This window comes from Squalius cephalus (genome assembly GCF_949319135.1).
Source record: "Squalius cephalus genome assembly, chromosome: 7".
NCBI lineage: Eukaryota > Metazoa > Chordata > Actinopteri > Cypriniformes > Leuciscidae > Squalius > Squalius cephalus.
The window spans coordinates 4,641,420-4,658,933 of record NC_137128.1 but is presented as its reverse complement, the minus strand read 5'-3'; the positions used below and the strand labels follow the sequence as shown (position 1 = coordinate 4,658,933).

The window sequence follows — 17,514 nt, the reverse complement described above, 5'->3', positions numbered from 1 at the left end:
CACTGATGCTGATATCTGTCCATTTATATTTGCAGCCCTTTACAGTTGCCTTGGCAGCTTGAGCATTTGTGTTGTGGCACAGAGTTGAGACAGCACTTTCTGAAAAAAAATTGTTTGAATAGACTCGAATGTGAGTCTACAGGGCTCAGTTGCGGTCCAGTTTCTCGTGCAGGACGGAATCGCACAGTCTGTGGAACCATGTCAACATCAGTCTCTGTTTTCCATGCCAGAGTGGACTGCCTGTTGCTTGCCTGCTGGTTAGGCTTGGCTCTCTTCGGGACAGGTGCTTGGACAAGTTCATTGTCACATCTGTAAAAAACAAAACAAAACACACTGTGAGTATACTGATAACACAATCAAAGACACTGTATTATTATCATTATCGATCACTAATGGCCATGGATAAAAAAAGACAACAGTTTTTGTAATATCACACAAGAATATGTACTTTTATATTATGATGATGTAAACAATTATATTTCATCTGTAAATATTACGTCTGTGGACTTACTCGGGAAGATTCTCCATCACACTGAGAACTGAACTGCGTGCCCCTTTGTGAGGTGCTGGAGAAGGAGAGCTAGCTGCAGCCACATTCCTAAACAACAACAACAACAAAAAAAAAACTGTTAGCATACATTATCCAAAGTAAATTGATGGGCAATTAATTGTTATGGACGCACAATCTATGTAGGCCTATATATCTGTTGATGGTCCATAGCACAGGGAAATATCGCCGCGTCACCGCGAGTATCTGTTGATGAGCCATTTAGACCACACGCATTTAGTGACGCACGCAATGAACGGATCGTTCGCGAACGACACATCACTACATTTCAAACATTTACACCTGTATTCACAAACATCTGTGCATAAGGCAGTACTGAAGCATGATAAGCAGTGTCATAGTCTAACCAAAACCATATATATATATATATATATATAAATAATGTCTAGTATTTAGACAGTAGGCCTAGGCTATCACATATTTTACCGGAGGCTGAAATATATTTAGACTAAATCACATTACACTTAAGCAGATATTCAAAAATAAGGTACATAAGACATACGGCAGTATTTTAGCATGATAATCAGTGTTATAAGCTAATCAAAACTGAGTGAAATATATTTAATATACAAATATGTTTAGAGAGTAATAGCCTATCACATTGAAAAAGTTTACACTTGAGCATATACACGAATGTTAAGGGATATTGTTATGCAATCTTTCATGTAAGATGCCAAAAGCTAGCCAACACTAAGCAGATATAGTCTGAATTATCAGAAAAATAATTATATAACAGTAACTTACTTACTCCGAAATTGTGTCCTCGGCGGGATCAATTCGCTCTTCAAAATGCAGCCATTCGTCGTCCGAGTCTTCATCTTCCTCTGAGGAAAAGGTGCATTCTTCCTCGCTGTCCAGAATCATCTGAAGGGCGGAGAAGCCGGAGAACCGTGCCATACTCAAAACGCGATGAACTATTAGTAAGTCTGATGAATAAACTGTGTTTTTATGGCATTGATCGGGGGGCGGGTGCGCTGCATACTAGATCACCTAACTATTTACATGTGAATCGCGCCGGGGGCGGGGCGGCCTCAGCTCATTTAGAGATAATGAAGGGAGAAGGAAAAACGGTACCTCTCCTTGCTTTCAAACGGATTAAATGAGTTGAAAACATTTGTTTTTTATATAAATTACTTCATTTAAAAGAAGAGATTTCAAGCTTCATAAAGACATATCTCACGTGTCTGTGTGAGAAGTATTCGCTGAGTTATGGTTCATTTTCGGACGCGTTTCAGAATGGACTTAACTGACAGAGAGAAGGCAGAACTCGCTTCATGTTTATTTTTCTTTATTTGGCGAAAAGCACAACACTTTGTTTTTATTGTGAGTATACACAAAAATAATACACATTTAACAGAATCGATTGATGTATGAAACTCCTATGGAAAATCAAAGTCAGAGTATTCATGAGTTTCTTTTACACTGATAAAAAAAAAAGCAAGCTGGTATCGCCGGCGATACCATCGACCTCAGGGGGTTAATAATAATAAAAACAACTACTTTAGGCATGCATTGGATGTAACAAAACCGTCTTCTAACAAATGCCTAACATTAAGAGTCTTTACGGAGTAAAGATTTTGTAAAAGGTTTTCTTATTACATAACATTTGTAATAATTGTTGACGAGCACCGTCACACGGGATACAGCACTGGATCACCTCACACCTGTCACGATCCACACACAGGAAACAAGGGAGAAGATCCAAAGATGCGGTAAGTTATTCATTAAGGGAAATCCGTACTCACAAACAGTCCAGGCTGGGGTCAAAACCAAAGAAGCAATCCAAAAACATAAAACAATACAAACTAGGCAATAAAGCAGACTCGGAAGTGGTGTGATAATAGACAAGGACTCCGTGACACACACTAAAACAGACAGGGTATATATACACACAGAACTAACAGAGAAACAGGGAACAGCTGGGAACAATGATGACGGGGAACAGCTGAGAGCAATGAACAGTGATTGGTACAGACAAGGATTGTGGGGAATGCAGTTCATGAATGTGGATGACACCGTGGGGAAGAGGACCTCTAGTGGTTACCCAGGGAAACACAAACCAGACACTGTGACAGCACCATCACTAGTTGTCCACCGAGGTCCCTGCGTCACTTACCATCTGAGCTTGTGATCGTCTGACCCATCATCTGTGTTGTGGACTTTCTGTGTTCTTTTGCCTGTCTGGCTGCTGTTTATCACCTTCTTAATAAAGCGTTATTTGCAATTGCATCCTGCTCCTGTCATTGTCACAAGCACATTGTTTTAGAATTTTAATTAAAAAAAATCTAAATATGTGAAAAACACCTATTTTAGCTTCAGGTTCTAAAGGGTTAAACAATTGGATTATTTGTTTTAATTTTTGTTTGATATTCATTTTAGGATTATTGAACTTAATACTTTTGGACAAAATTAAGAATGTTAGGCTGATTCAACTAAATGGCATTGAATTAACCTTATGTAATAAACTTATGTCTACTGAAATAAACAATGTTAATTAAATTCAACATAACCCAGTTACGTAGAACCTGTTGACATAAAAAGTTAAGGAAATCCACCATATTTTCAACCCGTTCTCACTCCCAGGGCGTCAAAAACTGAAGCATGGTCAAGTAAGTGCCTTCCATCGTCACAGAGAAGATGTCGAAGGTTCTCCTAGGCGTCACTATATTGATTTCAACGGTTTGCCTTATGCGTCAGATTAAGACGCAAAAGGCAAATTAGCCTAGTATAATAGACCCTACGTCATCGCAATTTTCTAAAGCTCTGGTAAGAAATAAGGCCTATTAAATTGATAAAAAAAAACGTTTCTATAAAAGTTATGTTTCTATAGCTACATAAATGTATTTAATGTCCATAAATCCCATTTTTTTAATATTATCTGTAAAGACTTTTATCTGGCCTAGGCTACCTCCAGCAACTCCAAAGCTTTAAAATCCATAACACATGTGTGTATACATGTATATATGTAAATATATATATATATATATATATATATATATTTATTTATTTTTTTTTATTTTTATTTTTTATTTTTTTGTGTGCATTTTTCTAATGCATAATTAAATGATTGTGTAGGCCTACTGTGTATAGTTCTGGCCTGTTTCTTATTGTAAAAAAAAAAAAAAAAAAAAAAAAAAAGATTAAAACACATTTCTATTTATAGATTTGAGATATTTAGGCTATATGTTATTATAGCATATATGACATATGTTATTCTCCAGGTCGAGACCTTTCCAACGATGTATTTGGTTTAGCTCTACGGCAAAGTTTTTATTTTCATTGACAAAAGCAGTCCCAGGCCTAGTTTCAGACAGCACTTTGAAGGCCAAGATGAGTCAAATGAGTCAATCCAGAGTTTACAATGACATTGTCTGTTTTGGTTTAGTCCTATGACAGGTTTAATTCTCAGTTTCATGGACATAACTTTGCCCAGACATAGCTTCACAGAACCCTTTGACAAAAATTACTTGAGGGAAAATTGTTTGACATGGCCTAATTTTTAACCTTAATTTCATGATGGCATGCAAGATCTATGTTTTCAGCATCAACCCAAGTATTTCAGGCCTTCCTCAACGCCTGTAGTAATGCACCAAATGTTAGCAGTATTTTAATTTAAAAAGGTGATTCATTTTGGTCACTATTTCTGTAAGTTTATTAAAAGGATAAACCCCTTGAGATGAACCATCATCTTTTCAAGGGGGTCCTTACACAGGGGCGTAGCAACCGGGGGGGACGGGGGGGACACGTCCCCCTCACTTTTAGAAACCGGTGATTCTGTCCCCCGCATTTTTTTTTTTTTTTTCGGACAAATGCCCTGATTAAAACAATTTTTAATATAAAAATAAAAAATAACCAGGCAATCACCGAAAACGTGAGGAATGGATGATTCTGTTTTATTTCATTTGATGTAGCCTAAGTGGCGATTGATAGCCTATAGTTGATAATAATATAGGCCTAATGTGCGCTGTCGAGGCTCGTGAAGTTATAACATTTTAGAAACAATATAGCCTAGTTAAGAAACAATATATAGCCTAGGCTACGACCAGCTGTTTTCCTGAATGCCATCAAGATTGAAACCGTGACCGTTTCATAACAGTTCAATAAACAAACAGTTAAAATTAACTTACATTAATTTTACTTGATGTACTCAAAAATGTACTCACTTACATTTTAGTCGCAATGACTGTTTTTGCTCTGTTTCATCAGCGAAAATAGTCCCAAACAAAGATCACAGCAGAACGCGCATCTCTCAACACTCGTTGCATTACTGAATGATTCAGCGTTTTGAACAAATCGGTTGAGTCAAAGATTCAATTACCCATTCATAAACTGCCTCATTCTGAATAAATCAGCCGTTTGAACGAATCGTTTGAATGAATGACTCAATGACTCGCTCATTAAGACGGTCGCCTGCCGCCTGCTACTGGCGGTTTAGTTTCATAAAGTATCATTCTATTCAACATTCCTTATTTGTATATTCAAAAATATTTAAAATAATCTAATTTAATACAGTTATAATTTTTCAATGTAAATTATTTAATTTGATTGGTAACAGCCTAGTGTCTTATTATTTTAATTGAATATATTGATCAAATTTAAGAATTTAAAATGAAAGATGGAGCATAAAATTAGGGGGGAAATGCCTTTATAAAAGGTACAAAAAAAATTGTGTTTTCAAACAGTGATGTAATGAAACATTGACAATTTAAGTTTGAAGGGAGTAAAGCCTCTGTTAAGGCTATAAGGAAATGTAATTTTGCCAAAAGAAGAACTTTTATTTTAAATAAATGTTCATTTTAAATCAGCCTACTTCAGTGTGATATGTTACCATAATTTGAATAATTTGATACCAGAATTTGAATAATTGTAATGTGATGATCAGATACAGATATCTAAATCAGAGAATATCATCGGGCGGTTTGTGGGTGGATTATTTATTTTTAACAGTGGATTCGGGTGACTCAAAGTGCACCAGATTAATGAATTTATCTTTAAAATGTACAAAATTTTCTTCCGGGGGGGCATGCCCCCGGACCCCCCTACACACAGAAAAATAGGGGTATCGTTTCTGTACCTTAAAGTAGATTTGCCACGAAAGTACCCTGTAAGGTACAGGGAATGGTCCTTAAGGTGACAAAGATGAACCTTTGTTTTAATTTAAAGGTACAAAATCAGTTCTGACAGCAAAGGGTACATAAATGTACTTTTAACAAGCTTAAGGTACAAATTATGCAGCAAATCAGAGATCAATTTTAATTTAAATAGAGAGTTGTGTTTATTTAGGTAAAAAGGTTACTGGTAAATGTCCTTCAATTCTTGACCAGTATGGCCTATACTGGTCAAGATAATGACCAGTTAAAAAGATAATTTTAACTGGTCATTAAAGTTATTAATGGTTTCATTAATAACTTTCAGCTAGTCATCATTACATTGCATTGTTTTTATGCAAATTATAAATGGATAGATTCAATGTAGGATCATGATATGGTCTATTCAAATACCAACAATATAATCCTTTATACATCCTTTTATACACACTGGTAAACTCCCTGTAAATTACATGTGAACAGGGCATACACAAATACTGGTAAATTGGTTCTGGCAAAGATCTATCAATCTTGTGTGAACAGCACATTAAATAAATAAATAAATAAATAAATAAATAAATAAATATATATATATATATATATATATATATATATATATATATATATATATATATATATATATATCATTTACTGCAGATTACTGGCATTACTTTGTGAAAGGGGCTTATCACTCGCACTTCATTATTTTTGAAAGAACACCGTTTCCATAGCAACCAGAGTTTTTTAACGGCAGCTGCGATGACGCGTTTACTTTACCAATCAGCGATTGGCTCTTCTATTGAGAAGGCGCAATATCAAGTGGTCGCCAATCGCCATAATGTCATAATGCAGTTGCGCTTTCTCTCGTGCACAAGTAGAGTATGTGAAATAAGTGAAAATGTCGATTAATTGTCCATTTCTGTCGAGTTTGTCCACGGATGAACTACTTCAAAAAATAATTGAAGCTGGAATACAGATCAACGAAGAAGAGGCAAGAAAATTCAGGGGTAAGTTAACGTTAACCATATCTTGGTTTTTCTGTTCATGCTAATATTACTGTTAGCTATTGACAACGTGCTCAATCCTGCTCCTGCCGATCGACTGCCCTGCACAGTTTATCTTCAACTCTAATCAAACACAACTGCCTCTAATTGTCAAGTGATCCTAAAGACCTTAATTGGTTGCTTCAGGTGCGTTTGATGAGGGTTGGAGATGAACTGTGCAGGACAGTCAATCGGTAGGAACAACTAACGTTACACCAACGTTATGTAAGTTATGGCTTGCTGGGTTAACATTACATAGTTATTTTGTTGATTTATTTAAGTAAGTCGCTTAAAATATTTCCACTTGTCGCCGCCATTAATTCATTTTAAGCAAGAGCCCCTGCAGTCTTGGGCAGTACAACCCATTTTTTTTTCCCGCGTCGCGCAGTCTGCTGTCGACCTCACATGATGAGGGAATCCTGAATCAAAAACTGCACAAATTAACATTTGTCAATTCAGGAACAAAATATGACATGGCCTGTCCCATAGATGTTGTTTCTTATGTTCAAACCGCGATAAAAATATTATTCAGGCTAGACCAACCAAGGCGCATGTGCTATCTTCACACATAGCGCGTTTTTCTATTCCCACTCGCACCTTTTCAAATGGTTTTCGATGCAATCAGGCACTAGGTCGAGGTTTATTAATGTTAAAATCGTGTCTAAACGCAAAGAAGCATTCTGTGTGAACGACCCAAGGCGAGACACTACAGGTAAAATTTTTAACTAGCAGATATCACCATGAAACTTTCCCAGTTGATTACCTAAATTAAGATGAGAAAAAAAATTATTACACGTTTCCTGTAATTTAATGTTTAAATATGCAAATTAGGCAATATCTAATTAAATATGCACTAATTTGCAAATATTTTAAATCTGAGTATTGGATAAAGCCAGGTTAAAAAAAATTTCATTGTGTTCACATATTAAATGGTAAAAAAATACAGAGGGATTTCTACTTTTGCTTTCCTGTAAATCAGAAAATTCTGTCAATAGCCTTAAATTTATTTTCATGTTTTTTGGTATAAAATGTGATATAAATCAGGTTAGGAATAATGTATTTACAAATCCCTCTGTAAATGTCTTCATAATATAACTAGGTACAAGACTGGAGAGTTTGGTGTATAAAAGTCATTTTGAGAAAGCGGGCTTTAAAGATTTATCATCAGCCAATGAGATTGCGCATTCAGCCCTTTTACTTTCACGATTGGTTGCTGATAAAAAGGAAATTACCATATTTGGATCCGACAGGATTGTACAGGAGAGAGAGAGCTTCCTTACGGTGCTGCGATAGCAGAGCAACTTTTGTTGAATTTATGAGAAATCTACAGACGCAAACAGACAAAGTGTAGTAAAATAAAGACCTAAATGTGTATTTCAGATTTTTTTTCACCACAAGTCTGAAAGAAGACATGTTATTGAAGACAAATATCCAGAAATCTCAAAATTGACCAGTAAAAAAATCCCGATGTTTTTGCCTTGCTGTGTCTCGCCTTAAGAACACGGTTTCTATAGCAACCGGAGCTTCAGTGGCAGCGGCAGTGAATGATAACTTAATCAGTCATGGATGGGTATTTATTTAGGTGTTTTGGACTTGCCCCTATTTTGCACTTTCTCCAATTCATAAGTAATGAGTGCACCGTATTTGGTTTAGCTCATTTTAGCAGTTCATAGTTGAGCAAAACTGCCATTTTCTGTCGATTCTCGTTTTCCACACATTTGGCCGTAAAGTCACTTAATTCTGTGTGTGTTTTACAGTTATCAGTGTATAACTGTTGTAATTTTGCGTTTGTTCAGAAAATGACGTGGATGGAGAAACAGTGGACTGTGGACTCACTGAAGCCATGGTTGGCTACCTGTTTGATGGTTCCTTCAAAAAGCAACTAAAATTTCAACAATTTGTACGCCAATATAAGGAGTCTGAGACCACTGTTGTATTAGAGCCCGTACCAGTTGAAGTCGCTCAGTCTACGGAAGAACCCCAGCCTCATCCATTCACTAATCCAAGGTAAGGGCAGCATTATGAGGGTCCCATTTTCACAAGATAAATTTTACATTTACATTTATTCATTTAGCTGACGCTTTTATCCAAAGCGACTTACAATTGCTATATATATGTCAGAGGTCGCACGCCTCTGGAGCAACTAGGGGTTAAGTGTCTTGCTCAGGGACACATTGGTGTTTCACAGTGGATTCGAACCCGGGTCTTTCACACCAAAGGCATGTGTCTTATCCATTGCGCCAAACGTAAATGTGTTCAACAAGAGTTTGTCTGCTCGTTTGGGCTTTTGCTGAATGGTGAATTTTATCTCTTTTTATGCAATAGGATCCACCCACAATTGACCCTTCGCAGGGAGTTTGATTGACAGGCGATCTGATCAATCATAATCCGCCGTTTTTGTCTGACAAAGCAATCAGGAGAGTTAGTAGATTAACGTTGGAGGATTTAAACTTGGAAAAAAGGAGTGTACTGATGCCTTTCCGCAGTTAAAACAACACTTCTCCTTATATTAATTTGATGCTATAAGTTAACTAGAAGGAAGAGATGATCGGTTCACGGGCATCTTTAACTGAGGCTCTACAGTGATCTGTCAGACATGTTAAAGTTATTTTTTACGTTATTTATTGTTTTAATTTATTTAAAAAATGACCCAAATTTTAAAGTTGTGACTTTGTTTCATATCAAAAGTAACCTGGTCTGTCCTGTCTGTCAGCGTGTTGTCAGTGTCCTCTCTGCTCCGCAATGTATTTTTCAGCGCGTGAGTAAAGTTATTATAATAAAAAAACGCATCATATTTAATTAATAGCCTACTACCAGCTGATAGGGCTCTCTGTATGTTTACAGCATTAGGTGAGTTGTTTTTTTTTCTTGAGAAAAATTAAGGCCTATCTTGTGTAGCCTACCTAATATTTATCCAAATGAGTCAATATTAAATAAAATCACAATAATTGAATTGAAATAATAAAAAAGCGTAGCTTACCAGAAATTGTACCATGTAAACATTGTAACATGTTGTCACTAAACCTAATAAAATTCAGTTTAGTTACTAAAATGTTAGTGACAATCACAATACACTTATTGTGATGCAATTTTTTTTACAATTATTTTTACATTTATTTTATGTATTTTAATTTTCTGTGCATAATTTATTTTGTTAAACTACATAAATGCCATTATCTGTACCGTATCCCAACTGTTACAATAAAACATCAGTTGAGCAATATAACATGCATTTTTATTCAGTATATAAGCAATATTTAGCTTTTTATGTTAAAGACACTATTGATACCGTGAGAAATTTACATTCTCAGGAAAATAGCCACTTATCAATTAATCGTTAATCGATCGATAATGTCAATCAACTAATGATTAATGAATTAATCGATAATTTGCATCCCTAGTTGTGACCCTTCTCGGCTACCGTACACCTTTCATATTTGGTAATTTTTTTAAAAGAAATTTAAACAATAAATACCGTTTTGTGGCTCTTTTATGTGTCTGTCAGATCACTGTAGAGTTCAGAGAGTCAGTTAAAGCTGCTCGTGAACCGATCATCTCTTCCTTTTAGTTCAGTTATAGCAGTAAACATGAATGAACATAAGAAGGAATGTTGTTTTAACCGCGGAAAGGCATCAGTACACTCTGTTTTTCAAGTTCAAATCCTCCCATGTTAATCTACTATCTCTCTTGACTGCGTGCTCTGACAAAATGGTGGATGGCGAAGTATTTTGGCCAGATCACCTGTCAATCAAGCTCCCTGCGAAGGGTCAATTGGTAACTGATGTATTTGATGTTGTATTGCAGTGGTGAAGCAGCTCACAGGAGACTACCCCTTGTGACTGTCATTCCAACCTTTCCCAAAGATGTCCAGGCGAGACTTGACACCAAGGAACCGTGTCACACAATTCCAAAAGTACGCAACAAAATAATCACAACGCTGTATGAAATGATGGCAGAATACACCCTGTAAGTATAACAATTATTACCACCTCTGCTACTACAACTGTACTACTTAAGATCAATTCACAATCTATGTAGACCATAAGACAAAATCAAAAGATTGATTTAGTTTGTTTCTGCCTTTGTGCTAGGTATCCAACTAATGCAGAGTATATTCAAGTCACCAAGGCTCTGATTGTGAAATACCCTGTCCTGAGAGATAAGGAGGGAAATGGCTATGTAAGTTGCATTGTTTTTAAGCCATTGATTGATCTGTTTGCATAATCCTCAAGATATTGTTACTTAATCTTTTACTTGCTGGAATATGCCAAAAAGTCTCCGTGTTTTTTACTAGCACACCTGGCACATGTCCCTAAAGAGGAAGTTTAAAGCAGAACGTGCCCCTCTTGTCAGCGACAGTGAAGTCAGAAAGCTGAAAGAGAAGTTTGGCCATACAAAACAGTCCAGATCCACCAGTGCATCTGCAAGTTTCTGTCGAAAGTCTGCTAGTGTAGCATATGTAAGCCCACTGCCATATACATATTTTACACACACACACACACACACACACACACATATATACATATATCTTTTTTTAAGTCGCTTTTACATTTTCACTTAGTGCAGGACAATGTAAGGTAGATATTACATTTTAATTCTTTTTCACATATGCTTACTCTTTCACTGACTGAACATTAGGTCTCATTTTTCATGCAATGTTAATTTTATTTTTTATTTATCTAAAAAACCTTGTTCAATGAGTGTGCAAACTTTTTGCATATCTGTTTCTGTTGTTCTGACAAAGGAAACTTGTGTTGGGGAGGACTCAACATCTGTTGAGGTGCATGTGAACGTGTTACAAAATGAGTTTCGGAAGGCGCATCCAGATATGTTGACTGTGAAAGACCGCATGGCACGAACATTCTCCTGGAGACGTAGAGAAATCATCGAAGGAATGTCTGTAGAGGATGTACTAAAAAAATATCCATTCTTAAGGAGACCTGCTGAAGTGAGTATATTGAAAACACCTGAATGTTACAGGGAAATGTTATAATTTTGGAAATTGTGAAATTGAAGACATGTCAATTGCTGTCATTGAAAACAAGGAAACTAAACGTTTCTGAAAATATATTCTAAATGCTACAGTATAGAAATCGAATGGTTTCAATAAGAATGAATAATGTTAATCATGTCTTGATGTATATTCTACAGTTTTTTGATGAGGTTGACCGTATCCATCCTTCACCAAACAGCTTCTGTCATCGCTTCAGAGAGGGTTTTGCCAGTGTTCTACCTAATGTGCTCAAACTTGCCAAGACCAAATCCCCCCTAGCAAAACACTACACCGAAGCAAGACAAGATGCCCTGGCTGAAGATATACCAGGTAGAGATGGTCACCTTGCTAGTGAACCTCACAATAATATCTGCAATTTACTTTACTACATTGCAAAATATATGTGATTGTGAATGTAAGATATTTTTCTGATATTGCAGGAATTGATTTGAGGGCTGGGCTTATCCTCTTGCCATCCATCTTCAGAGAAAAGAGTGTACACTACATTACTATGAGAGAGGTAGGCTTCTGAATTAGGGTTGTGATGATAGTATCGTATATTGACGATAGTTAGAGATAACGCTGATGCCTTTGACGATATCAATACGATAATTGGCTCGTTTTCCCATTAAATTATTATTATTATAAAGCTAGTATTGCTATTAAATTAATAAGACCTACAATTAATTTGCCTTGCCTAAATTCATAAAGACATAACCACACTTGCGACATCACCGACATGCGCGTATGACAAAACTATGACAAGTGCTTGCAATAAAAATGCCAATAAACTATATTTACTTGTTTGTTTATTTGAATTTGAAAATCTGTTTTCTTTTAATGTAGGAAGACCCTGCTTCACCCTTTCCAACCATACAACTGATGGATAAAGACTGGAAAACGGCGATCATTGGAAGAGGGCTCAGTGTGGTGAATGTAGATGGAATAGATGTGTGCCAGTGCACCAGCCTTGATGAAGCCTTCATAACAGCCTTCTGTATGTACTTTACTTTCAACATTGCATATCCACCACCCCTGAAAAACACACTGACTTTTCTTCAGAGGCGCATTGTCAACATTGTGGAAGAAGGAGACAAGCCACTGCCAGTAGCTTTAGTCCGGATGATTAACCTTTTGTATTAGATCCTCACCATGCCTCAACTGTACCATTGCCCAAAGTGCACTCGAAGGACATTCACTCTTGTGAAGTTAATCCAACATATTGGAGTTGTACATGCACATGAACCAAATTTTAATATCACCTGTGGTATACATCAGTGCCAATCAACTTTTTCAAGATTCCATTCTTTTAGAAAACATGTGTATAGGAAGCACAGATGCTTTGTTTATGAACAATCTGATAACAAAAATCCCAGTGAAGAGTCAGCAGTACAGCAACACAGCTTGAACCTGGATCAGCAAAATTCTGAGACTGATCCAAATTCTGAGACTGATCCAAATTCTTCTGCTCCTCAAATAGTTACGCCACTTTTAGATAAACAATTGGAAGATTTCAGAGATAATCTATTTGGATTCATTCTTAAATGCAGAGAGAAAAACCTTCTACATTTGTCAGTCCAACAAGACATTGCAGATGATGTCAAATTTCTCTTTTGTTTTTTTAAAGAAAACTATGATTCTTTTATTTCTTATCATCTTGAAAATAGCGGTTTTGATATTTCAAAGTGCCCGGAACTTCAGCAGATTTTGCATTCATCTGATCTATTTGATAAAGCTTTTGAGGTGGTTCGTTCTCCGCATATGATTAAAGAACACTGTAAGGCCAAGATGGACTACACTGAGCCTGTACACCACACACTGAGAGGCCCTTCAGGGCACAAAATAGGAACCTATTCCTATGTTCCCATCTCTGAAGTTTTAAAAAAATACTGTTCCCATGAAGATGTCTGGAATCAAATACTGTCTGAAAATAACAAGGTCCAAGATGAACTGTTTCTGATGGACTATACAGATGGACTTTATTTTAAGGAACATTTGTTTTTTAGAGAACATCCAGATGCTTTAAGACTTCATTTGTATGAAGACGAATTGGAAATAGTTAACCCTTTAGGTTCTAAGAGAACAAAATACAAGCTGTGTGCATTTTACTACACGGTTGGAAATGTAGGCAGAAAGTATCGATCTCATCTTAAGCATATTCACTTAGCTCTGCTGGTTCGTCATTCACATTTGAAAGAGTTTGGTATGGACGTCATATTAAAACCACTGATAGATGACCTAGAACACCTTTCAACTGAAGGCTTCACTGTAAGTGTTTGTGGAACAGAACACAAAGTTTATGCTGCTTTAGCAACGGTTTCTGCTGACAATCTGTCATCGCATATGATTGGTGGATTCCGCATGTGTTTTAACTCCGGTCGAATTTGCCGTTATTGTATGGCAACACATTCAGAAATTCATCAAAAATTCCAGGAAGATAGTTTTGTTCTGAGAACAACTGAAGTCCACGAATATCATCTCCAGTGTGTCCAGCATAACAAAGAAAATGTTGCTTTGTATGGTGTACGTGGAACTTGTTCATTTGATGCGCTAGGTTATTTTGATGTGACCAAGTCTTTGCCCCCAGACATCATGCATGATCTGTTGGAGGGAGTTTTTCCACTTACATTGAAGCATGTTATCTGCGAAGCTCATAAACAAAAGCATATAACTATAACTGAGCTAAATGAAGAGCTTCAAAAATTCTCTTTTGGTCAGAATGACAAGGCCAATAAGCCTGTTCTGTTGTCTGAACGACTTCAAACTTCAGGAATCATAGGAACAGCTACTCAGAAATGGTGTCTTTTTAGATTGTTGCCATTTATAATGGGCCATCGTGTTCCTCCTGGCAGCAGATATTGGCACGTGTTCTTATTATGTAAAGAGATTGCAGATATTGTCATGGCAGTTAAATTGAGGAAAGATGAACTAGCCAATCTAGAAGTACTTGTACATGCATTCCTTTCAGAGATGACCGAAGTATTTGGAAATGTTTTAACACCTAAATGTCACTATCTTATACATTATCCCAGATTAATGTTGATGTATGGTCCTCTTCGTTCTCATTGGTGTATGAGATTCGAAGGAAAACATCAGTATTTTAAGAATCTGACTTCTAATTGTCGAAGTTTTGTAAATATAACAATGACGCTGAGCAATCGTCACCAGTTCAAACAATGCTGGGAACATTCGTCAGTCAATATCTTAGGTGATTCTGAAAAGGTGCCTGGTAGAAGTATCTGCACACCTTTATTGTCTCTACCCATTGATCTCCAGACTGCTCTAAGAGAAAGTGGCAACTTCAGGGAGGTAGAATTTGATGGCAAAATAATGCAACGTGTCTCTCAACTGACTGCAGACAATATCAAGTATACTGTTAGTGATGTGTTGACATTAGACCTTTTACATGTTGAAAAAATTCCTGTGTTTGGGCAGATCAAGTACATTCTTAACATTGATGACACGTGGGTGCTTTGCAGTAAAATCTTGCTTCCATTGTCCTTTGACTCACATTTTCATGCATATCGTGTAAGAGTAGACACTGACTGGATTTTGTTCAAACCTGGAGATGAGTTAGACCACACATCACTTGACACATACACAGTTGATGATCATCTGTATGTTGGATTGAGACATTTTGTTTAAATGCTTGCAGGTTTTTGGCAAGGTCAGATGAATGGGATACTTATACATGTATTAATAGAGATAATTGTTGCCCTCCTTTACAACTGTCGTTAAAGTCGTAGTTCTCCCAAAAGTCTGCAAAAGCTCAAGGATCTGTGTTAAAATGCTTGAGAGTTTACTATACTAAAACTGATTAATGAACGGCTCATTGAGCCCGATGCTTTCAGCTTTGTTTTTAAGCTCTGAAGGAATTGAAATGCATTATACATGGTCATTTGAAATGTTTTTATTTTTTTACAGGTTGTATACAGAATATCCAGTTTATGAGTTAATATTTTAGTTGCTAATGTTCTGTATTTTATACTCTTACATGAATTGTTATGTTTTAGTTTAAACACTTGTAAAACATGCGTTAAAAGGATAACTGTGTTTCGCACTTAAAGGGTTAGTTCAACCAAAAATGAAAATTATGTCATTAATGACTCACCCTCATGTCGTTCCAAGCCCGTAAGACCTCCGTTCATCTTCGGAACACAGTTTAAGATATTTTAGGTTTAGTCCGAGAGCTTTCTGTTCCTCCATTGAAAGTCAATGGACGGCATACTGTTCACGTCCAGAAAGGCAATACAGACATCATCAAAGTAGTCCATGTGACATCAGTGGCTCGATCTTAAGTTTATCAAGCGACGAGAATACTTTGAGCCTACGTGTGACGTACAACACAGACGCGCTGCGCAAAAACACTACGTGAAATAGTTCGAGGCCCAGAGAGAAGGAAATGAATAGTGGAATAAAGTCGTTATTTTTGTTTACTTTTTGCGCACAAAAAGTATTCTCGTCGCTTGATAGACTTAAGATCGAGCCACTGATGTCACATGGACTACTTTGATGATGTCTGTATTGCCTTTCTGGACGTGAACAGTATGCCGTCCATTGACTTTCAATGGAGGGACAGAAAGCTCTCGGACTAAATCTAAAATATCTTAAACTGTGTTGCGAAGATGAACGGAGGTCTTGCGGGCTTGGAACGACATGAGGGTGAGTCATTAATGACATAATTTTCATTTTTGGGTGAACTAACCCTTTAAACTGATTAATGAACTGTTCACTGGGCATGATGCTTCCAGTTTTATCTTAAAGTTCTAAAGTAATTGAAACATTTTACATGTTATTATTGGGTACAAAATATCCAGTATATGAGTTATAATTGAATTGTTACAAATAAGAATTGAGAATGTTTTGTACTTAGGTTTTTTTTTTACTTTTGTGATTAAATAAATTGTGAAACATGCACTGCCTCTATTTTGTATTTAAAACTGGTTAACAAATGCTCTGATGCATCTGAAGGAATTAAATCGCACCATGAACTTAATTCTCAGAAGTACAGTATTTTTTATATATATATATATATATATGACAAATCAGTTCAGCAGGACATCTGTGATATGATCTGGGAAAATACCATGTTGTAATTTTAAAACATACCAGGACCTAATGGTACATTTCTAACACTAGGGGTACATAAATGTTCTTTTAGAGGTACAAACAAGAAGGTACAAAAATGTACCAATGTTCAGAGGTACATTGGTGTACCCCGCTAAGGTACAGCTGGGGCGACAAAGCATTTATACTCTTTTAGGTACAATCCTGTACCTTGATTTTTCTGTGTGTAGAGGTTCCAAGCTCCACCAACAAAAATAATGTGGGAAACACATTAGGGTATGATGATCTACAAAAAAATACACATTAAATTATCTTATTATTAAACATTATTAGGATTGTACCACCTCCGCCTCGTTTTGAGCCAGGAAAATGAACATCATCTTTGGGTCACGTCCTATTGTCACATACAGCTTTTGTCCCCCACACTTTTATAATGGCTGCTACGCCCCTGTCCTTACATATAAAGAAACTACTGTACATAAAGCAAAACAATACAAATACACTCACACATACACAGACAAAAACTATCCCAGGTCTAGCCACTCCCACCACACCAACTTATTCCCCTAAAAATGCCAAAATATATGCAGTAAATGTACAAATACTAATACAAAGCTATGCATACATTTACATGCATGTACACCTTAGATACACATTAGTTATTACTTACTATATTGCAAGATTAATTACAAGACCAGGTTGTTTGAAGCAGGGGCGTAGCCACCTAAAAATGGATGCAGAATTATTTTTTATAGT

At 36.4% G+C, this 17,514-nt stretch overlaps 1 protein-coding gene across 1 annotated transcript; it reads left to right on the top strand.

Moving 5' to 3' along the window:
• Window positions 1-10,645: 10,645 nt before the first annotated feature.
• LOC307161254 (sterile alpha motif domain-containing protein 3-like) lies at window positions 10,646-12,098 on the top strand (the record flags this gene model as incomplete). Its single annotated transcript, XM_079875878.1, has 5 exons — window positions 10,646-10,664; window positions 10,790-10,877; window positions 10,993-11,157; window positions 11,443-11,646; window positions 11,850-12,098. The coding sequence occupies exons 1-5, from the start codon at window positions 10,648-10,650 to the stop codon at window positions 12,096-12,098; spliced, it is 723 nt and encodes a 240-aa protein (XP_079732004.1). The 5' UTR covers window positions 10,646-10,647.
• Window positions 12,099-17,514: the final 5,416 nt, after the last annotated feature.